Source organism: Oncorhynchus kisutch, linkage group LG26, assembly GCF_002021735.2.
Source record: "Oncorhynchus kisutch isolate 150728-3 linkage group LG26, Okis_V2, whole genome shotgun sequence".
Classification (NCBI taxonomy): Eukaryota; Metazoa; Chordata; class Actinopteri; order Salmoniformes; family Salmonidae; genus Oncorhynchus; species Oncorhynchus kisutch.
Genome location: NC_034199.2, coordinates 40,951,949 through 40,975,472, shown reverse-complemented (window position 1 = coordinate 40,975,472; position 23,524 = coordinate 40,951,949). Strand labels below are relative to the sequence as shown.

The window sequence follows — 23,524 nt, the reverse complement described above, 5'->3', positions numbered from 1 at the left end:
AGAACGTTCTCCACGGCGTCTCCAGACTTTGTCACATCTGTCACGTGCTCAGTGTGAACCTGCTTTCATCTGTAAAGAGCACAGGCCGCCAGTGGCGAATTTGCCAATCTTGGTGTTCTCTGGCAAATGCCAAACGTCCTGCACGGTGTTGGGCTGTAAGCACAAACCCCACCTGTGGACGTCGGGCCCTCATACCACCCTCATGGAGTCTGTTTCTGACCGTTTGAGCAGACACATGCACATTTGTGGCCTGCTGGAGGTCATTTTGCAGTGCTCCTGCACCTCCTTGCACAAAGGCGGAGGTAGCGGTCCTGCTGCTGGGTTGTTGCCCTCCTACGGCCTCCTCCACGTCTCCTGATGTACTGGCCTATCTCCTGGTAGCGCCTCCATGCTCTGGACACTACGCTGACAGACACAGCAAACCTTCTTGCCACAGCTCGCATTGATGTGCCATCCTGGATGAGCTGCACTACCTGAACCACTTATGTGGGTTGTAGACTTCGTCTCATGCTACCACTAGAGTGAAAGCACCGCCAGCATTCAAAAGTGACCAAAACATCAGCCAGGAAGCATAGGAACTGAGAAGTGGTCTGTGGTCCCCACCTGCAGAACCACTCCTTTATTGGGGGTGTCTTGCTAATTGCCTATAATTTTTACCTGTTGTCTATTCCATTTGCACAACAGCATGTGAAATTTATTGTCAGTGTTGCTTCCTAAGTAGACAGTTTTATTTCACAGAAGTGTGATTGACTTGGAGTTACATTGTGTTGTTTAAGTGTTTAAGTGTATTTTTTTGAGCAGTGTATCAATATGGGGTGGGAGAATGGTGGCTAACCACACACACACACACACAGTTATAGGCTACTTAAATATAATAACCATTTTGAACAGAAGCAACCCACCACCTGCTGTTTGCAGTATAGCTAAGTCACTACAAGGATAACTGTTCTCCGTAGCTTGCAAACATCAATATTGATTCTCCGGTTGAAGACAAAAGAATGTGTCACACAGATGATAAATGTTAGGCCTCTCAGCCCGGTCCTAGCCTACAGGGACAGCTGGACCATAAAAATGACATTGTTTTCATTTTTACGAGTGCATGTGTTATGATTGATCACTTGAGAGAATGGCAACGTAAACATGACCTTGAACACTGATGACAGCTAGAGGTGCAGGGTGTGGCTGCGGTTAGGTCTGGACTGCAGGCTTTAGGCCCAGGCTATATATCCTGCCCTGTATGCTGCCCTCTTTCACTTGGTTTTCCTCTTCACTCATTTCCACTCCCTCCTTCCTGTTCCTCCTTTGCCCTCATTAATCAGACTATTCTTTCTTCCCTTCCTGTTGTGGCTGTATGCATGCAGGCCATTATGTGTACAACCTATGGGGAAAGATAAACATTCTCTGACATTAAAGAGGCTACTTTCCCTGCTTTTCAACTAAACCATTAGAGGACCAATAGTGGCACTCATTGAAGCAGGCAAGCAGCCACGGAATGAAAACATAGTGTATTTGAGTTTTAAAAACACTTCAAAAGTTTATAATTTCTGCTTTTGAAATTTCAGACTTGATTTGTCGTGAAGAGAAATGTATCAACCCCTACAAAAATGTCCATGAATTATAATCCACATAATAATTCACATTCTCTGTTGCTGCAGAAATGTTTTCCTGACGTAGCAAATTGGTTTAAATTAAGAGCCGACATCTGCATGGACCTGTAACAGTATGTAGACACAGAATGGTCATGGTCCGTCAGTACGGCGACCAGAACACCTCTTAATCAGTCTGTCATCATCATCATCATCATCCTGCCTTTGTAGTTCTCTTCCTTGATGGTATCCTGTAGTTCTCTTCCTTGATGGTATCGAGGCAAAGGTCTGTTTTTATTACTGTCTGGAGCTATGATGGACATGCTGGACATGATGGGTGTGCCCATAAAACATGATCTATAGTTCGAGCAGAGCATATGCCTTTACATGGCTCCAGTGCAGATCAGAGCCGTACCTACAGTATACAGTACCAGTCAAAAGTTTGGACACACCTACTCATTCAAGGGTTTTTCTTTATTTTTACTATTTTCTACATTGTAGAATAATAGTGACAACATCATAAATATGAAATAACACATATGGAATTATGTAGTAACCAAAAAAGTGTTAAACAAATCAAAATATATTGTATATTTGAGATTCTTCAAAGTAGCCACCTTTTGCCTTGATGACAGCTTTGCACACTCTTGGCATTCCTTTTAACCAGCTTCACCTGGAATGCTTTTCCAACAGTCTTGAAGGAGTTCCAACATATGCTGAGCACTTGTTGGCTGCTTTTCCTTCACTCTGCGGTCCAACTAACTATCTCAACTGGGTTGAGGTCGGGTGATTGTGGAGGCCAGGTCATCTGATGCAGCACTCCATCACTCTCCTAACTTGGTCAAATAGCCCTTACACAGCCTGAAGGTGTGTTGGGTCATTGTCCAGTTGAAAACAAATGATAGTCCCACGAAGTGAAAACCAGATGGGATGGTGTATCACTGCAGAATGCTGTGGTAGCCATGCTGGTTAAGTGTGCCTTGAATTCTAAATAAATCATAGACAGTGTCACCAGCAAAGCACCATCACACCACCTCCATGCTTCACGGTGGGAACCACACATGCAGAGATAATCTGTTCACCTACTCTACGTCTCACACAGACACGGTGTTTGGAACCAAAAATCTCAAATTTGGTCTCATCAGACCAAAGGACAGATTTCCACCAGTCTAATGTCCATTGCTCGTGTTTCTTGGCCCAAGCAAGTCTCTTCTTCTAATTGGTGTCCTTTAGTAGTGGTTTCTTTGCAGCAATTCGACCATGAAGGCCTGATTCACGCAGTCTCCTCTGAACAGTTGATGTTGAGATGTGTCTGTTACTTGAACTCTGTGAAGAATTTATTTGGCCTGCAATTTCTGAGGCTGGTAACTCTAATGAACTTAGGTAATTCTGGGTCTTTCTTTCCTGTGGGTGTCCTCATGAGAACCAGTTTCATCATAGCGCTTAACGGTTTTTGCGACTGCTCTTGAAGAAACTTTAAAAGTTCTTGAAATGTTCCTGTATTGACTGACCTTCATGTCTTAAAGTAATGATGGACTGCCATTTCTCTTTGCTTATTTGAACTGTTCTTGCCATAATATGGACTTGGTCTTTTACCAAATAGGGCTCGTCTGTATATCACCCCTACCTTGTCACAACACAACTGATTGGCTTAAATGCATTAAGGAGGAAAGAAATGCCACAAATGAACTTTTAACAAGGCACACCTGTTAAAACTTGGTGATTCCATATGTGTTATTTCATAGTTTTGATGTTTTCACTATTATTTTACAATGTAGAAATGGTAAAAATAAAGAACAAACATTTGGAGGAGGTGTGTCCAAACTTTTGCCTGGTACTGCATATAAAGGCTCCCAGTAGGTAATGTAAACTCCTAGTTCCAGACCAGGAACTCTAGTCCCATTGCTTTACCTGAAGTTAAACAATCACCCCACCTATTTCAAAGGGGTTATTGGAGCACCTGGACTTGTATATCCTTTTAACACTACTGGGCCAAGCCGAGCCGGAAGAACAGAATGGTTCTGGTTGGCCCTATAGTGTAAATCGGGTGTAGATATCCCTCCAGACCAGGTGTGCTGCAGCAGTCAGTCAGTCCCTCCATGCTCCTCTACGGTAAGTAGGTCAGGCCTCATCCAGTAGTCCAGAGAGGAGACAGGGGTTGGTGATTTTAGTTTAACATGCTCATCACTTCCCTAGCCCCCATAAGCCCCTTCTGTCAAAGCTTCATAGCACCTAGCCCAGCAGCTGGTTAAGTTTCTCTTTTCCCCCTAGCCCAACCATTGGCCCTGCAACATGGAAGCCATTTTGGATCCTACTTCAATGTACTGCAGTCCCATTTAATGCTTGGTCTCTGTGTAACAAACAGTGAGTTTGATGTGTGTTTCTCTCTCTTCTCTGCAGGACCCGGGGCCCATGCCTCCCTCCCCCATCCTGGGACAGAAGCCTTTGCAGTTAATTGAGATCAAAGCCAGGGGGCGCTTCGGCTGCGTGTGGAAGGCTCAGTTGCTCAACGATTACGTGGCTGTCAAAATATTCCCCATTCAGGTACAGTAATGTAACCACTAACTACCACTAGTAGCAGGACAGAGGGCTGTGTGGAGGCTTTTCCTGCTTCTTTGGAAGAGAGAAGAGAGCGTCATCAGTCTTAAAGCTCCAGGCCCTAGATAAATCCTCCTGGGCTGACCAGCCCCCTACTTTAGAGGCCAATCACTAAGCCCACAGTGGCCTTGATTGACCGCTGAGCACCAACTGACATTACAGAACATACATTATTATTCTATTTTTAAATAACATTTATTTTAAATTTTTTTCATGTCTAATAGGAATCCAAAAACCCATTCTCAGTTGATATTGTACATCTTGAATAGTTTTCTGTGTGTTTGGCGTCCTCAGGACAAGCAGTCATGGCAGAACGAGTATGAGATCTACAACCTGAGCGGGATGAGGCATGAGAACCTGCTCCACTTCCTGGGAGCAGAGAAGAGGGGTAACAACATGGACATAGAGCTGTGGCTGATCACAGCCTACCACGAGAAGGTACAGCCCCCCCTGCTGGTCAGAGGATCACAGCACAAACAAAGCCAATTAAATCACAACTCATTCAACGTTGTCTTGCTAGAATTTAAAATGTATCCCAAGACATCAACCGTCTTTGTGAAAATGCAAGTCTATGTAGCAATACTGGTCCAGTATTTATTAACAGGACTAACTTAGAGCGGTTTCTTCCTATTTTTCAGAAAACACTAGAATGGTCTTTATCTGTGTTGAATATATCTGCCCTCTAGTGGTTAGAGGTAGAACAATCAGCTGGCATTACGTCAGATGGTAAGGTGAGCCACATTTGCTAGGTGCTGTTATATTAACTGGTTGTCTGCCTCCATCTCCAGGGCTCGTTGACAGACTATCTGAAGGCCAACGTGTTGTCGTGGAGCGAGCTGTGCCACATAGCCCAGACCATGGCTCGAGGCCTGGCCTACCTCCATGAAGACATCCCTGGTCTGAAGGACGGACACAAGCCAGCCATCGCCCACAGGTCAGCTCCCTGCTCTCCCATCCTCCCTGGTCTCCTATCTCTGTTTGTGTTCCTCTATCATTGCACTGCCATTAAAGACCTGTTCTATGATGTTGTTTTCAATCCACTGCCTTCTTTCACTTACCCCACCCCCCAAAAAAATCTATCTCTGTTTCCAGAAATACACAACATTCATTCTGTTAAATGATGGGTATCTTTCCTCTCCCACGCTGTCTGTTGTCTCATTGGTGTGTTTCTGTTCTGCTGTGATCCACAGGGACATCAAGAGTAAGAATATCCTTCTGAAGTCCAACCTGACGGCCTGCATCGCTGACTTTGGCCTGGCCCAGAGGTTTGAGGCTGGGAAATCCGCTGGGGACACGCATGGACAGGTGAGTGATGGGAGGAAAGGTTGTGGAAGTGGTAGTCCAGACTCCATGATGTTCTAAATGACTGTAAAAACGTCAGCATACCTCAACGTTCATGTTACAAAGAAAAAAACATCAACATTGTTCAGCACTGGCGGAACTCTGTATTCCCAGATATCAGATTGACACAATTGCATGTAAATTGTCCAAAACAGGCAGGACCACCGATTGAGACTGATCTCTAACCTGTGTGCGTGTGTTCATTGCAGGTGGGCACCCGGAGGTACATGGCCCCTGAAGTGCTGGAGGGGGCCATCAACTTCCAGCGGGACTCGTTCTTGAGGATAGACATGTATGCCCTGGGACTGGTGCTGTGGGAACTGGCCGCACGCTGCAAGGCTGCTGATGGTAAGAACACATTCCATGGAAGGACCATAGAGTAGGAGTGGCCCACGCAGAGTAGGAGTGGCCCACGCAGAGTAGGAGTGGCCCACGCAGAGTAGGAGTGGCCCACGCAGAGTAGGAGTGGCCCACGCAGAGTAGGAGTGGCCCACGCAGAGTAGGAGTGGCCCACGCAGAGTAGGAGTGGCCCACGCAGAGTAGGAGTGGCCCACGCAGAGTAGGAGTGGCCAACTCTCTTCCAGTCTTCCTTGCATACTCTCTGGAGAGCTACCCTACTGCAGGATTTTGTTCCAGCTTTACTAAGAACCTTGATTAGCTAAATCAGGTGTAGGGCTGGAGCAGAAGCCAGCATTCACAGTATCTCTCCAGGGGGGGGGGTCCTTTCCTGCACTACCATAGTCCTGGTGTCTAATCAGGGGATTCTGTCTGGATTCTGTCTGGTTCCATGGAGCCGTATTGACCTGGCCTAACCCGGGTTGTGTCGGGGTCAGCATGTGGTATGCCCTGCGTGACATCTGGTTATCACTGGAGGTCAACTCTGGGTTAGAGTCTGGTCAGAGCAACTCACTGCCGCGGCCCCGAGGGAGACCTCCACTGGTCAAGAGCTGTTAGACAACACAAAGCATCAGCTCTGAATACGTTTTTGTGTTTAGATCACTGTTTCATTTTCTCTATTAGCTGAAAGTAATGACTGGTATATTGATTGCATTTTGTAAATGTTTTTTCTTTGTTGGAATAGATCACTGTGGTGTTGAGGTAACGGTCTGCTGTGTGTTATTTCAGGCCCAGTGGATGAGTACATGCTGCCGTTTGAGGAGGAGATTGGCCAGCACCCATCTCTGGAAGACATGCAGGATGTTGTAGTTCACAAAAAGCTGAGGCCCATGCTCAGGGAGTGCTGGCAGAAACACACTGTGAGTAGAACCTATACACCATGTATCTTAACCAATCAACCATCGTGACCTGACTGAAGGGGTAGTACCGGGACTACTACAAACGACCAAAACCCATTGTCATGCAACAGTAAGGAGATGTAGGACAGTGCCTTCAGAAAGTATTCACACCCCTTTGTTTTGTTACAAAGTGGGATTCAAATGTATTTAATTGTAAAAAAATACAAATAAATGTTTATTGTCAACGATCTACACAGTACTCTGTCAAAGTGGAATAGAAATTCAAACATTTGTCAAAGATTTATGAGTATTACACTACCGTTCAAAAGTTTGGGGTCACTTAAAAATCACGTTTTTTGTTCATTAAAATAACATCAAATTGATCAGAAATAAAGTGTAGACATTGTTAATGTTGTAAATGACTATTGTAGCTGGAATCGGTTGATTAGAAAACCCTTTTGCAATTATGTTAGCACAGCTGAAAACTGTTGTGCTGATTAAAAAAAACTTTAGAATAGTTGAATATCTGGAGCATCAGCATTTGTGGGTCCAATTACAGGTTCAAAATGGCCAGAAACAAAGGACTTTCTTCTGAAACTCGTTTCTCTATTCTTGTTCTAAGAAATGAAGGCTATTCCATGTGAGAAATTGCCAAGAACCTGAAGATCTCGTACAACGCTGTGTAATACTCACTTCACAGAACAGTGCAAACTGGCTCTAACCAGAATAGAAAGAGGAGTGAGAGGCCCCGGGTCACAACTGAGCAAGAGGACAAGTACATTAGAGTGTCTAGTTTGAGAAACAGATGCCTCACAAGTCCTCAACTGACAGCTTCGTTAAATAGTACCCACAAAACACCAGTCTCAACATCAACACTGAAGAGGCGACTCCGAGATGCTGGCCTTCGAGGCAGAGTTCCTCTGTCCAGTGTCTGTGTTCTTTTGCCCATCTTAATTTTTAATTTTTAATTGGCCAGTCTGAGATATGGCTTTTTCTTTTCAACTCTGCCTAGAAGGCCAGCATCCCGGAGTCACCTCTTTACTGTTGATGCTGAGACTGGTGTTTTGCGGGCCTCATGGTGAAATCCCTGAGCGGTTTCCTTCCCCTCCGGTAACTGAGTTAGGAAGGACACCTGTATCTTTGTAGTGACTGGGTGTATTGATACACCATCCAAAGTGTAAGTAATAACTTCACCATGCTCAAAGGGATATTAATTGTCTGCATTTTTATTTTTACCCATCTACCAATAGGTGCCCTTTGCGAGGAATTGAAAGACTTCTGGTCTTTGTGGTTGAATCTGTGTTTAAGATTCACTGCTCGACTGAGGGACTTTACAGATAATTGTTTGTGTGGAGTACAGAGATGAGAGTCATTCAAAAAGAATGTTAATTAAACACTGTTATTGCACACAGAGTGAGTCCATGCAACTTATTATGTGATTTGTTAAGCACATTTCTACCATGACCCATGGCACTGCTTACCTCATCTGTTTATGCCTCAACTACGGTTCAGACGGTTTGTCTGAATCGCTACTGTCTGCAGAGCATCCTAACGCGAGCCCAACGCAGACACTTATTGATTGTAGAATGATATCTTTCTACGATTTTTTTCCTCTCCCCCCCCAGTCTAGAAGATAGTGTCCATTTCTGTCTGAAATGTCTGCTGAGTGGCCTCCTCCTCACAGTTTCTCAGTGTCTCCTACCAGATCTGTTTCCCCTCTTGTAGATCTGTAACAGTAGATTAGTTAACTTAATGGTGTCTGGTCTCCCTCTCTCCACCATGACGCACCATGGGCCTCGCTCGATGTGTGTCATTGTGCCCTTGTGTCGCCGAGGGTAACCGTGTGTGTTCTGTCCCTCCCAGGGCCTTACCATGCTGTGTGAGACCATCGAGGAGTGCTGGGACCACGAGGCGGAAGCGCGCTTGTCGGCAGGGTGCGTGGAGGAGCGCATGGTGCAGATGCAGCGTCTCAACAACGTAACCGCACCCGAGGAGATCGTCACAGTCGTCACCATGGTGACCAACGTGGACTACCCCCCCAAAGAATCCAGCCTATGACTAGGCGTATGAACAGGAGAACAGATCCCAAAGAGACTCGCCTCCCTAAGCAGAAGGTCAGGACTCTTTCCAACGTTCGTCGCTAACCCTGGGACTATACCCAAAGAGGCGCCAAAATCATTTAGTGGACCTGGGTTCATGGAGAACGATCCGGTTTTAAACTGGTTCCTATTGCATTTAGCTACATGTGTACCTAAAGACTTGCTCATGCCCAGGTCTTTTAAAAGGGGAGGGCATGATAGGGGAGTGGGGAGGGGGGGACAATCAATCAATCATCTAGACCCCTCACTGAACAAATATTTTTGCCCAGCACCTTGACAATGGACAAAGTCATTTTAAAGTTGACCTTTTGGTTGATATTACCATTTTTTTTGTAAAATTAAAGGAAAATGTACTTCCTGGACTGACTTCAGTTTTTTTTCTAAGAAAAGGAGTAACAGGAGAGAAGAAGAATCGAGACACACAGTTAACTTCATTTCAGTATATAAAAAAAAAAGGGCAACTTGGTTTTTAAACACATTTGCTGTTTGTGTTTCTCCAAATGACTACTGTAATGCCAATAAGAAACAGCTTCTGAATGTCTGTGTTTCGCTGCTGTACAGAGAGAGAGAGAGAGCGAGAGAGAACAGCGTAATCAAGGTTATTTATCCGGACCTGCCTCACAGCATTTCTATACAAATAACCATCAACCTCTTGAGTCTCTCAACAATGTATACCTCAGTTGTACATCCTACAAATAAGTATGTTTTCCTTTGTAACACTAAAACCACTACAGGACATTGACATTCAGATGACATGTTTGGTATTGAACCTTTTTCAAATAATGGAGTATGCCAACAAAATGGCCATTCACAAACAAGTGTTTCTGCCTTCTTCGTTTCTGTTTGTGTATTTTTTGTGTGTATTTTCTATGTTGCCCCTGCTATTCAAATGTGACAGTGAGCATTGTTGTTTTTACCAAAATGTTTTGAACTTTTTAAACATCCCTGAAAATATGAAAATATTTGAGGAAAAATACTTTAAAGCACTTCCCTTTGTAGGTTTGCGGTGTCCACATAATATTAAAAACGCATGCCTTTTTTTGTTTCAGTTTTTGAGCCTCTATGTAAAAGTGTGACGCTAATGTCGGTTGTTTGAAACCCCCTTTTGATTTGAAACTAAAATGTCTACAATCCACTGTAACTGTATTGCTCATTCTCCCTGCCATGTTTGTGGTGTTTTCTGTTCGTAGTCTACTATTTTCACAGTATTTCAATACGTCTCAGGAAGCAATACGTTACTCTACGAACCCCCCCCCCCCCCCCCCTCTGCGTTTAGGCTCTGACTTATTCTCGTGCCATTATTTTGGATAACCTAGTCGAGGGGTGCGTACAAGAGGTCTTTACGGCTTCTGTGGTTTTCAGGTAGATGTCCATTTAGACGGGTAATCCAGAACATGTCAGGTGTTCTACATTGCTAATGTAGCCATCATGATAAACAATCGATACATGTTCACCCTCAGTCTTGTATTCTCCATCACTAACAGCATGTCCACCACTTTGGCTCTGTGCTACTGTAGACAACCCATAACAGATTCAAATGGCCAATTGTAGCTTTCAGATTCTAACCAGAAATAGGTTCTATTAGTATTCCTATTGTAGTTAAACACTGGTGACTCAATTCTGTGCTTCTCTCCACCAGACAGATGTAGTTATATCCTACCACATGAAGAGAGACGTTCAGGGACATAATAACACCATGCTGTTACTGTTTTCACTGGATACAATCAAAGTTGGAATTGACTGTTGCTTTTTGCCATGGCACCAACTTTCTTTCCCTCTGTGTAGCTTTTGTTTTTAAAATCAATGTAATCATCTGTTTGTGTTTATTCTCTTGACTTAAAACCAGTACATCCTCTCTGGCAAGAACTGTATGCCAACTCAATAGTGCAACAACATGTAAGTTCTGGATTTAAAGCGGTCACAGCATCTGTAGGACTAACACCGTGTAGCTCAGGGTTTCTTATTCTCTGATTGACTGACATCTATGCTACTCTTGCTATTCCTCTCTAACCAGAGCCACTCTGATTCAGGAGTGTAGACACGGGGAGCCAACAGAAGAGCAATCTTCAAAAACAGGCGGAGGCAGATTTGCAACCGCTGCCATTTTGACATGTACAAGAGGAAAGTCAAATCCAATCTGTTTGCATCCATATTTTGTTCCACAATATCTTTTTAGGAACATTACTGCTGTGCAGATACTCTATCTCCCTAAACAGATACTCTTATCTCCCTAAACAGATACTTCCCTCTGGCCTCAGAAGGTTTCTAGGATTCTTTCATGTCAAACAAGCTACTTCTATGACACAGTCATGTTCTTAAGGAGGCACACATTGCATGTCGCCTACATTGTAGTATACCCCTTAACATAAGCCAAACCCCTCTATGACAGCAGATGACTGGATGGAAAATGCACAGTATGTACATATGAATGTTGTTTTAGATAGTGATTTTAGCATGAGGTTGTTTTTATGGTCTCAAAGGGAAAAATAAAACAATCCTTTATCATGTTAATAATATTCCCAAAAATAATTTAATGTTCATTTTATATGTAATTGTGTTGTAAAAAACAAACAAATGTTTTTATTAATTTATGTCAAGGCCCAGACAATGCTCACTTCTCTTTCAAAGGAAAAAGTATTGTTATTATATAGGCTAGCAAAGACTCCCTGGATTGGCTCATTCATTACCTCAGACCAATCAGACAGACGTCCTAGCTGTCAACTCAACCTTCCCACAACATTGACCAGTCTATGGTGTGACCATAGACTTGTGTAGTTAACAGTGCTGTGGGGATATGAGATTTGACAAAGCTACGGAGTTTTTCTTTTAACATTTTCTATGTTATGGTGACGCCTCACTTTCGTCATCACAACAGAATTGGTGTCACTGTAACTGAGGTTTGTGTTACCTGCCGATATTCTCACCGTGGTCCTAAATGGCCATCCTGCTAATCGAAATAAACATATTTTCCTTTGTTTTGCAAGTATTTAACAAAACCGTTTCAGGGCTTGCTTGGAAGTGATAGTTAAATATTGTACAGAAGACATTTTATGCCATTTCTCCCCCTAAAATAAAGTATAGTGACTGCTCTGAACAATGTGTACCGTCTGTTTTATCATCTCTCTACTGCAGGGTTAGAGTCCGTTCTGAGCATGAAAAACACAGGTGCACTGTCCTGGGAGCAATGAAAAATATGCAACAACATTCATCCAATGTTTATCCACCACCTGTGCAAACCCATGAATGTGCGTATGGCTTTGAATGAATGTCACAACTGTCCTGCTGATTTAGGATATAGATTTTGAGAATTGGACCGATTCATGCAGTCCCTCATCTTTGTCTGGAAGAATTTCTGATGCAATGCTGAAGTACAGTAAATCAAATTTTATTGGTCACATACACATGGTTAGCAGATGTTAATGCGAGTGTAGAGAAATGTTGTGCTTCTAGTTCTGACAGTGCAGTAATATCTAACAAGTAATATAACAAATTCACAACAACTACCTTATGCACACAAATCTAAAGGGATGAATAAGAATATGTACATATAAATATATGGATGCGCGATGGCCGTGCAGCATAGGCAAGATGCAGTAGATGGTATAGAATACACTAGAGGAGTCAGAGGCCGATTCTTCTCTGGTCTCTACTCCTCCCGTTACGGGGTCTGAGACGCCGAAGCTTCCCACCATTAGCTCTGACAAATTGAAAACTCTAGTCATTGGCGACTCCATTACCCGCAGTATTAGACTTAAAGCGAATCATCCAGCGATCATACACTGTTTACCCGGGGGCAGGGCTACCGACGTTAAGGCTAATCTGAAGATGGTGCTGGCTAAAGCTAAAACTGGCGAGTGTAGAGAGTATAGAGATATTGTTATCCACGTCGGCACCAACGATGTTAGGATGAAACAGTCAGAAATCACTAAGCGCAACATAGCTTCTGCGTGCATATCAGCTAGAAAGATGTGTCGGCATCGAGTAATTGTCTCTGGCCCCCTCCCAGTTAGGGGGAGTGATGAGCTCTACAGCAGAGTCTCACAACTCAATCGCTGGTTGAAAACTGTTTTCTGCCCCTCCCAAAAGTTAGAATTTGTAGATAATTGGCCCTCTTTCTGGGACTCACCCACAAACAGGACCAAGCCTGACCTGCTGAGGAGTGACGGACTCCATCCTAGCTGGAGGGGTGCTCTCATCTTATCTACCAACATAGACAGGGCTCTAACTCCTCTAGCTCCACAATGAAATAGGGTGCAGGCCAGGCAGCAGGCTGTTAGCCAGCCTGCCAGCATAGTGGAGTCTGCCATTAGCACAGTCAGTGTAGTCAGCTCAGCTATCACCATTGAGACCGTGTCTGTGCCTCGACCTAGGTTGGGCAAAACTAAACATGGCGGTGTTCGCCTTAGCAATCTCACTAGGATAAAGACCACCTCCATTCCTGTCATTACTGAAAGAGATCATGATACCTCACATCTCAAAATAGGGCTACTTAATGTTAGATCCCTTACTTCAAAGGCAATTATAGTCAATGAACTAATCACTGATCATAATCTTGATGTGATTGGCCTGACTGAAACATGGCTTAAGCCTGATGAATTTACTGTTTTAAATGAGGCCTCACCTCCTGGCTACACTAGTGACCATATCCCCCGTGCATCCCGCAAAGGCGGAGGTGTTGCTAACATTTACGATAGCAAATTTCAATTTACACAAAAAAAAATGACATTTTCGTCTTTTGAGCTTCTAGTCATGAAATCTATGCAGCCTACTCAATCACTTTTTATAGCTACTGTTTACAGGCCTCCTGGGCCATATACAGCGTTTCTCACTGAGTTCCCTGAATTCCTATCGGACCTTGTAGTCATAGCAGATAATATTCTAATCTTTGGTGACTTTAATATTCACATGGAAAAGTCCACAGACCCACTCCAAAAGGCTTTCAGAGCCATCATCGACTCAGTGGGTTTTGTCCAACATGTCTCTGGACCCACTCACTGTCACAGTCATACGCTGGACCTAGTTTTGTCCCATGGAATAAATGTGGTGGATCTTAATGTTTTTCCTCATAATCCTGGACTATCGGACCACCATTTTATTACGTTTGCAATTGCAACAAATAATCTGCTTAGACCCCAACCAAGGAACATCAAAAGTCGTGCTATAAATTCACAGACAACACAAAGATTCCTTGATGCCCTTCCAGACTCCCTCTGCCTACCCAAGGACGCCAGAGGACAAAAATCAGTTAACCACCTAACTGAGGATCTCAATCTAACCTTGCGCAATACCCTAGATGCAGTTGCACCCCTAAAAACAAAAAAAATGTCTCATAAGAAACTAGCTCCCTGGTACACAGAAAATACCCGAGCTCTGAAGCAAGCTTCCAGAAAATTGGAACGGAAATGGCGCCACACCAAACTGGAAGTCTTCCGACTAGCTTGGAAGGACGGTACCGTGCAGTACCGTAGAGCCCTTACTGCTGCTCGATCATCCTATTTTTCTAACTTAATTGAGGAAAATAAGAACAATCCGAAATTCCTTTTTAATACTGTCGCAAAGCTAACTAAAAAGCAGCATTCCCCAAGAGAGGATGACTTTCACTTTAGCAGTGATAAATTCATGAACTTCTTTGAGGAAAAGATTATGATTATTAGAAAGCAAATTACGGACTCCTCTTTAAACCTGCGTATTCCTCCAAACCTCAGTTGTCCTGAGTCTGCACAACTCTGCCAGGACCTAGGATCAAGAGAGACGCTCAAGTGTTTTAGTACTATATCTCTTGACACAATGATGAAAATAATCATGGCCTCTAAACCTTCAAGCTGCATACTGGACCCTATTCCAACTAAACTACTGAAAGAGCTGCTTCCTGTGCTTGGCCCTCCTATGTTGAACATAATAAACGGCTCTCTATCCACTGGATGTGTACCAAACTCACTAAAAGTGGCAGTAATAAAGCCTCTCTTGAAAAAGCCAAACCTTGACCCAGAAAATATAAAAAACTATCGGCCTATATCGAATCTTCCATTCCTCTCAAAAATTTTAGAGAAGGCTGTTGCGCAGCAACTCACTGCCTTCCTGAAGACAAACAATGTATACGAAATGCTTCAGTCTGGTTTTAGACCCCATCATAGCACTGAGACGGCACTTGTGAAGGTGGTAAATGACATTTTAATGGCATCGGACCGAGGCTCTGCATCTGTCCTCGTGCTCCTAGACCTTAGTGCTGCTTTTGATACCATCGATCACCACATTCTTTTGGAGAGATTGGAAACCCAAATTGGTCTACACGGACATGTTCTGGCCTGGTTTAGATCTTATCTGTCGGAAAGATATCAGTTTGTCTCTGTGAATGGTTTGTCCTCTGACAAATCAACTGTAAATTTCGGTGTTCCTCAAGGTTCCGTTTTAGGACCACTATTGTTTTCACTATATATTTTACCTCTTGGGGATGTTATTCGAAAACATAATGTAAACTTTCACTGCTATGCGGATGACACACAGCTGTACATTTCAATGAAACATGGTGAAGCCCCAAAATTGCCCTCGCTAGAAGCATGTGTTTCAGACATAAGGAAGTGGATGGCTGCAAACTTTCTACTATTAAACTCGGACAAAACAGAGATGCTTGTTCTAGGTCCCAAGAAACAAAGAGATCTTCTGTTGAATCTGACAATTAATCTTAATGGTTGTACAGTCGTCTCAAATAAAACTGTGAAGGACCTCGGCGTTACTCTGGACCCTGATCTCTCTTTTGAAGAACATATCAAGACCATTTCGAGGACAGCTTTTTTCCATCTACGTAACATTGCAAAAATCAGAAACTTTCTGTCCAAAAATGATGCAGAAAAATTAATCCATGCTTTTGTCACTTCTAGGTTAGACTACTGCAATGCTCTATTTTCCGGCTACCCGGATAAAGCACTAAATAAACTTCAGTTAGTGCTAAATACGGCTGCTAGAATCCTGACTAGAACCAAAAAATTTGATCATATTACTCCAGTGCTAGCCTCTCTACACTGGCTTCCTGTCAAAGCAAGGGCTGATTTCAAGGTTTTACTGCTAACCTACAAAGCATTACATGGGCTTGCTCCTACCTATCTCTCTGATTTGGTCCTGCCGTACATACCTATACGTACGCTACGGTCACAAGACGCAGGCCTCCTAATTGTCCCTAGAATTTCTAAGCAAACAGCTGGAGGCAGGGCTTTCTCCTATAGAGCTCCATTTTTATGGAACGGTCTGCCTACCCATGTCAGAGACGCAAACTCGGTCTCAACCTTTAAGTCTTTACTGAAGACTCATCTCTTCAGTGGGTCATATGATTGAGTGTAGTCTGGCCCAGGAGTGGGAAGGTGAACGGAAAGGCTCTGGAGCAACGAACCGCCCTTGCTGTCTCTGCCTGGCCGGTTCCCCTCTTTCCACTGGGATTCTCTGCCTCTAACCCTATTACAGGGGCTGAGTCACTGGCTTGCTGGGGCTCTCTCATGCTGTCCCTGGAGGGGGTGCGTCACCTGAGTGGGTTGATTCACTGTTGTGGTCATCCTGTCTGGGTTGGCGCCCCCCCCCCCTTGGGTTGTGCCGTGGCGGAGATCTTTGTGGGCTATACTCAGCCTTGTCTCAGGATGGTAAGTTGGTGGTTGAAGATATCCCTCTAGTGGTGTGGGGGCTGTGCTTTGGCAAAGTGGGTGGGGTTATATCCTTCCTGTTTGGCCCTGTCCGGGGGTGTCCTCGGATGGGGCCACAGTGTCTCCTGACCCCTCCTGTCTCAGCCTCCAGTATTTATGCTGCAGTAGTTTATGTGTCGGGGGGCTGGGGTCAGTTTGTTATATCTGGAGTACTTCTCCTGTCCTATTCGGTGTCCTGTGTGAATCTAAGTGTGCGTTCTCTAATTCTCTCCTTCTCTCTTTCTTTCTCTCTCTCGGAGGACCTGAGCCCTAGGACCATGCCCCAGGACTACCTGACATGATGACTCCTTGCTGTCCCCAGTCCACCTGGCCATGCTGCTGTTCCAGTTTCAACTGACCTGAGCCCTAGGACCATGCCCCAGGACTACCTGACATGATGACTCCTTGCTGTCCCCAGTCTACCTGGCCATGCTGCTGCTCCAGTTTCAACTTCCACCTGACTGTGCTGCTGCTCTAGTTTCAACTGTTCTGCCTTATTATTATTCGACCATGCTGGTCATTTATGAACATTGAACATCTTGACCATGTTCTGTTATAATCTCCACCCGGCACAGCCAGAAGAGGACTGGCCACCCCACATAGCCTGGTTCCTCTCTAGGTTTCTTCCTAGGTATTGGCCTTTCTAGGGAGTTTTTCCTAGCCACTGTGCTTCTCCACCTGCATTGCTTGCTGTTTGGGGTTTTAGGCTGGGTTTCTGTACAGCACTTTGAGATATCAGCTGATGTACGAAGGGCTATATAAATAAATTTGATTTGATTTGATTTATTTACAGTTGAAGTCGGAAGTTTACATACACTTAGGTTGGAGTCATTAAAACTCGTTTTTCAACCACTCCACAAATTTCTTGTTAACAAACTATAGTTTTGGCAAGTCGGTTAGGACATCTACTTTGTGCATGACACAAGTAATTTTCCCAACAATTGTTTACAGACAGATTATTTCACTTATAATTCATTATATCACAATTTCAGTGGGTCAGAAATGTACATACACTAAGTTGACTGTGCCTTTAAACAGCTTGAAATGTTCCAGAAAATGATGTCATGGCTTTAAAAGCTTCTGACAGGCTAATTTACATAATTTGAGTCAATTGGTGTTGTACCTGTGGATGTATTTCAAGGCCTACCTTCAAACTCAGTGCCTCTTTGCTTGACATCATGGGAAAATCAAAAGAAATCAGCCAAGACCTCCCCAAAAAAATTTGTAGACCTCCACAAGTCTGGTTCATCCTTGGGAGTAATTTCCAAACACCCATGTTCATCTGTACAAACAATAGTACGCAAGTGTAAACACCATGGGACCACGCAGCCGTCATACCTCTCAGGAAGGAGACGCGTCCTGTCTCCTAGAGATGAACGTACTTTGGTGAGAAGTGCAAATCAATCCCAGAACAACAACATAGGACCTTGAGAAGATGCTGGAGGAAACAGGTACAAAATTATCTATATCCACAGTAAAACAAATCCTACATCGAAATCCTACTCAGCAAGGAAGAAGCCACTGCTCCAAAACCACCATATAAAAGCCAGACTACGGTATGCAACTGCACATGGGGACAAAGATCGTACATTTTGGAGAAATGTCCTCTGGTCTGATGAAACAAAAATAGAACTGTTTGGCCATAATGACCATCATTATGTTTGGTGGAAAAAGGGGAGGCTTGCAAGCTGAAGAACATCATCCCAACCGTGAAGTACGGGGGTGGCAGCATCATGTTGTGGGGGTGCTTTGCTGCAGGAGAGACTGGTGCACTTCACAAAATAGATGGCATCATGAGGCAGGAATATTATATGGATATATTGAAGCAACATCTCAAGACATCAGTCAGGAAGTTAAAGCTTATAAGGTCTTCCAAATTAACAATGACCCCAAGCATACTTCCAAAGTTGTGGCAAAATGGCTTAAGGAGAACAAAGTTAAGGTATTGGAGTGGCCATCACAAAGCCCTGACCTCAATCCTTTAGAAAATGTGTGGGCAAAACTGAAAAAGTGTGTGCGAGCAAGGAGGCCTACAAACCTGACTCAGTTACACCAGCTCTGTCAGGAGGTATGGACCAAAATGCACCCAACTTATTGTGGGAAGCTTGTGGAAGGCTAGCTGAAACGTTTGACCCAAGTTAAACAATTTAAAGGCAATGCTACCAAATGCTAATTGAGTGTATGTAAACTTCAGACCCACTGGGAATGTGATGAAAGAAATAAAATCTGAAATAAATCATCGTCTCTACTATTATTCTTACATTTCACATTCTTAAAATAAAGTGGTGATCCTAACTGACCTAAAACGGGGATTTTTTACTAGGGTTAAATGTCAGGAATTGTGAAACTGAGTTAAAATGTATTTGGCTAAGGTGTATGTAAACTTCCAACTTCAACTGTACATATGAGATGAGTAATGTACATATGAGATGAGTAATGTAGGATATGTAGACATTATTAAGATGCCGTTATTTAAAGTGACTAGTGATACCTTTTTCTAAATGTATTGGAGTGGCCAGAGATTTGAGTCTAAGTTTGCAGCAGCCACTCTTTGTAAGTGATGGCTGTTTACCAGTCCGATGGCCTTGAGATAGACGCTGTTTTTCAGTCTCTCGGTCCCAGCTTTGATGCACCTGTCCTGACCTTACCTTCTGGATGATAGCGGGGTGAACAGGCAGTGGCTCGGGTAGTTGTTGTCCTTGATGAACTTTTTGAGTGTTTTAGGCGACAAGACAAATTTCTTCAGCCTCGGAGGTTAAAGAGGCGCTGTTGTGCCTTCTTCACCACTCTGTCTGTGTGTTTGGACCATTTCAGTTTGGCCGTAATGTGTATGCTGAAGAACTTAACTTTCCACCTTTTCCACTACTGTCCTGTCGATGTGGATGGGGGGGATGCACCCTCTGCTGTTTCCTGAAGTTCACGATCATCTCCTTAGTTTTGTTGACGTTGAGTGAGAGGTTATTGTCCTGACATCACACTCCGAGGGCCCTCACAACCTCCCTGTAGGCCATCTCGTCATTGTTGGTAATCAAGCCTACCACTGTAGTGTCGTCTGCAAACTTGATGATTGAGTTGTGCATGGGGTGTGCATGGCCACGCAGTCGTGGGTGAACAGGGAGTACAGGAGAGGGCTGAGAACGCACCCTTGTGGGGCCCCAGTGTTGAGGATCAGCGGGTGGAGATGTTTTTCTACCCTCACCATCTGGGGGCAGCCCGTCAGAAAATCCAGGACCCAGTTGCACAGGGCGGGGTCGAGACCCAAAGTCTCGAGCTTAGTGACGAGTTTGGAGGGCACTATGGTGTGTAATGCTGAGCTATAGTCAATGAACAGCATTCTTACATAAGTATTCCTCTTGTCCAGATGGGATTGGTCTGTGTGATGGCGATTGCGTCGTCTGTGGATCTATTGGGGCGGTAAGCAAATTGGAGTGGATCTAGGGTATCAGGTAGGGTTGAGGTGATATGATCTTTGACTAGTCTCTCAAAGCACTTAATGATGACAGAAGTGAGTGCTACTGGGCGATAGTCATTTAGTTCAGTTATCTTTGCTTTTTGGGAACAGGAACAATGGTGGCCCTCTTGAAGCATGTGGGCACAGCAGACTGGGATAGGGATTGATTGAATATGTCCGTAAACACACCAGCCAGCTGGTCTGCGCATGCTCTGAGGACGCAGCTAGGGATGCCGTCTGGGCCGGCAGACTTGCGAGGACCTTGCAAGTATAAATGTTTTACTCATGTTGCCCATGGTGAAGGAGAGCCCACAGGCTTTGGTAGGGGCTGTGTCAGTGGCACTGTATTATCCTCACCGCGAGCAAAGAAGTCGTTTAACTTGTCTGGGAGCAAGATGTCTTACTGTAGATTTCAGCACAACAGGGAGCTGGAGAGTTCCATCTGTTCACTAGGTGGCAGCAAAGCCCATTGCATCTCAGATTCCCTTTCTCACACTATGGGATGGAGGCATGATCCTGATGCTGCAGCAAGGCCCCAACAGTGAATTGAACATGCTGGGGCTTGATACACTTAATATGTATGTATAATAAATAAATTTTATTTTGCCTACTAGCATTAACTTCTTTATTGAGGAACAATGTACTTACTATAACTATGATATGTGGTTTTATCACCTCGCTATCTTAAAGGTTGACTTTTTAAAAACTGTATAACTAACTGATCAATGCACCATCATACCAGGTCATTTAATGCTTAAAAACAAACATTTATGAAAAAGACATTTGGCTACAGAAGTGCTATTTTTTGCCTATTTCTATAACTTCCGTCAAAATACATTCTGGGTGAGTTATGCCGCGTTCAAAACAACTCGGAACTCGTAAATCCCCGATTTCAGTGGGTTCACGACAACTCGGAACTCCGGAAAAGAATAAAAATAGCTCAGACTGGGAAAAATCGTTTTGAAAGGTTCTCCAACTCCGAATTCCAAGTCGACAATCTTTCTAGAGCTCCGACTTTCCGGTCTGAATATCACTGACAACATGATTTGACCTCGTTTTTTCTTTAGTTCCCATTTGTCTTAAAGCTACATTACTGGCTGGCTAAAGTGACTTGTTCAGTTAACGAATTTGCCAAGGCACGCATGACCAGAATGACACACCGACAACCACCAAAGAAAGACACACTCCATTTATGTTCGAAAAATGAGAAAGGGGCGGAGTTGGACCGTTTTTTGTGCGCAAAGTCGACCTTTAAGATGAATGCATTTATTAACTGTAAGTCTGCTAGATGACAAAAATCCAAATGTATACACATTATTTACACTATCTATGAAAGTTGTGGGGGAAATCCTTCAAATGAAATACATTCAATGGATGCATTATGAAGAATGTCCGTCAGTAGTGTACTATAAACACATAAAATAATCACAATATATGAAATAATCAGAATATGCCTGCATTATGGCATGCATCCACCACAATAATTTTGAAGATACTAGAATGTTTCAACATGTCTCCCTTTCTAAACCTTGCGTTCTTTTTACATTCTGTTGCATGCTGGGACACATTTTCCAGGCTCCAGCTGTGGCGCATGCGCAATCCATCTCTCCCATCTTTCTATTCCCAACAAGCTCGAGAGAAATCTAGCAGTGGCACTTGTACGTGGGAGCGCTTTAATGTAGATTTTTCAAAGGAAAAGCCAACCTGAACCTCTTCTTCTTTTTTATTTTTTATTTTTACATTTCTCTTACATATAATCCTGAAAAGCCAAATGTGAACTGTTGAAATGGAGGGCATGGTATTTTGGATATGCTAAACCTTATTTCTGACTCTCAAGCCTCTCAGCAACAGACCTCTGCCTGGTGTCTGTCTCAATTTTGGCCCTGGCTCGACTGACATTTCTGCAAAGAAGGGCTTCGGTTCATGTTGTTATTTAACTAAATTCTCCGTGTCGTGTTTTTTGTCTTCTGAAATGGGAAGCTATAAAGGTAAGAGTGCTATATTAGTTTACACATTTAAGAAAACATTTATAGGCAACTCTAGCTGGCTAGCTAAATAGCTAGCTAGCGACTAGTAACAACAAATTCTGTGTCAAATAAAATTATATATTATTTTATCATACAGGACTACTGTTGTAGCTATCTTCACCATCCGTGTCGCTTGGCTGTGAAATTGCTCTTGCTGTGTTTGTTATGGCATCGTCAATAGCAGCAGGCTCGTACGCGTAACTAGCCACCAGTAGGAAGCTTAAGTAAGGCTAGGTAGCCAGCTAGATAGCATGCTATCCCTAGAGGCCAATTATCAGCTGCAATTTACATACTTTCTAGTTAGCAAGAAAGTTATTTAACCTAACAGTTAGTGATCTACGCAGATTATTTTGCCAGTCAAATCAGCACCCGACAACGTGCATGGTTTTCAAAATAGTGCGCGTGCTGTCTACCTCACGCGCACACGACATAATGTCATCAATATGTAACGTTAACTACTTCTGCCGTATTCAGAGGAGTGCGGCTATGGCACAGTAATAATGCACCTGGCCTAATTGTTTCCATCCTATATAGTGGATAGTGATGGCAATCCGTAACAGTATTATTTTTATTTTTTGTACTATAATGCCTAATACCAGAATATTAGTTTTGCAGATGTTCGCATGGGTTTAGATGCCTGTTCAGCATCTGGTCTGTTTGCAATGTTAATCAGACCCTCTGCATAGGCCACCAGCAAACATCCCATAGGACAGAGAATGACATCTTAGTAGATATTAATTTGTGAGAGAGAATAGAGTATTGCTCCACTGTCAAAACCTTATTTTCAATGGGGGGGGTGTAAGGACAAAAAATGACCATGTTGCATCAAGTGATCCATTATTTGTTTCCATTTCCATTTCAGTTGTAAGTAATGTTATATATTAGTGTCTGGTCTGTTGCTCCCCAATTCATGAAAGCGAACTGCTTTAGCGCCTATTGACAATAGTATCTTCTGACCAGGGGAGTTTTGTTAAGAGTGACACTTGCACCCGTTTTTGGAAACATAAGGAACATATCTTTGATATCAGCCGAAAATAATAATAAAAAAACAGAAGGTTAATGTGGGAAGACATAGGCGGCCACCTGTGCTAATTGGCTATATAGCCTGCTCTGAACACCTGTGTGTAACATGCTGACCAAACCTGCTGCCCGCATGCGTCTGTGTGCGCCATCATGCCCGTGTTGATTTTGTTTATCCGTACCAAAAGCTTTCATGACATCCATGTTAAAATATCAAAACCCGACTGGATTAGCTGGATCTTTATAGACTTTTGACCCCATGTTGAGTCATACAAAATCGTTTGAGCTCTACTCTGACAATTAATCCACAGATAAAAAGGGGAATCCTAGTTCATTTTTCTCCTTGTTCATTCTTCTTATTCTGTGGATTTTATATGGCAGTTGGCAACCAACTTTAAGGTGCATTACCACCAACAAATGGACTGAAGTGTGGCCCAGCTTCACCCTTCAATCACTCACATGGTTATATGCAGGTAGCTTAGTGAATAGAGCATTTGGGC

At 43.5% G+C, this 23,524-nt stretch overlaps 2 protein-coding genes across 3 annotated transcripts in view; both read left to right on the top strand.

Annotated features, from left to right (window-relative positions):
- Nucleotides 1-11,953, top strand: part of LOC109870874 (activin receptor type-2A) — a 61,664-nt gene extending 49,711 nt beyond the window's left edge. The window contains exons 5-11 of the mRNA XM_020461556.2: nucleotides 3,987-4,130; nucleotides 4,479-4,622; nucleotides 4,973-5,118; nucleotides 5,375-5,489; nucleotides 5,735-5,873; nucleotides 6,651-6,781; nucleotides 8,624-11,953. Coding sequence (XP_020317145.1) covers nucleotides 3,987-4,130; nucleotides 4,479-4,622; nucleotides 4,973-5,118; nucleotides 5,375-5,489; nucleotides 5,735-5,873; nucleotides 6,651-6,781; nucleotides 8,624-8,818 — 1,014 coding nt within the window. The 3' untranslated portion in view covers nucleotides 8,819-11,953. The remainder of the gene's footprint in view (nucleotides 1-3,986; nucleotides 4,131-4,478; nucleotides 4,623-4,972; nucleotides 5,119-5,374; nucleotides 5,490-5,734; nucleotides 5,874-6,650; nucleotides 6,782-8,623) is intronic.
- Nucleotides 11,954-21,614: 9,661 nt separating this feature from the next.
- LOC109871244 (methyl-CpG-binding domain protein 5) overlaps nucleotides 21,615-23,524 on the top strand; it is a 42,688-nt gene continuing 40,778 nt past the window's right edge. For both annotated transcript variants that reach the window (XR_004205642.1, XM_020462054.2), the window contains exon 1: nucleotides 21,615-21,965. The gene's annotated coding sequence lies outside the window, so the exon portion shown is untranslated. The remainder of the gene's footprint in view (nucleotides 21,966-23,524) is intronic.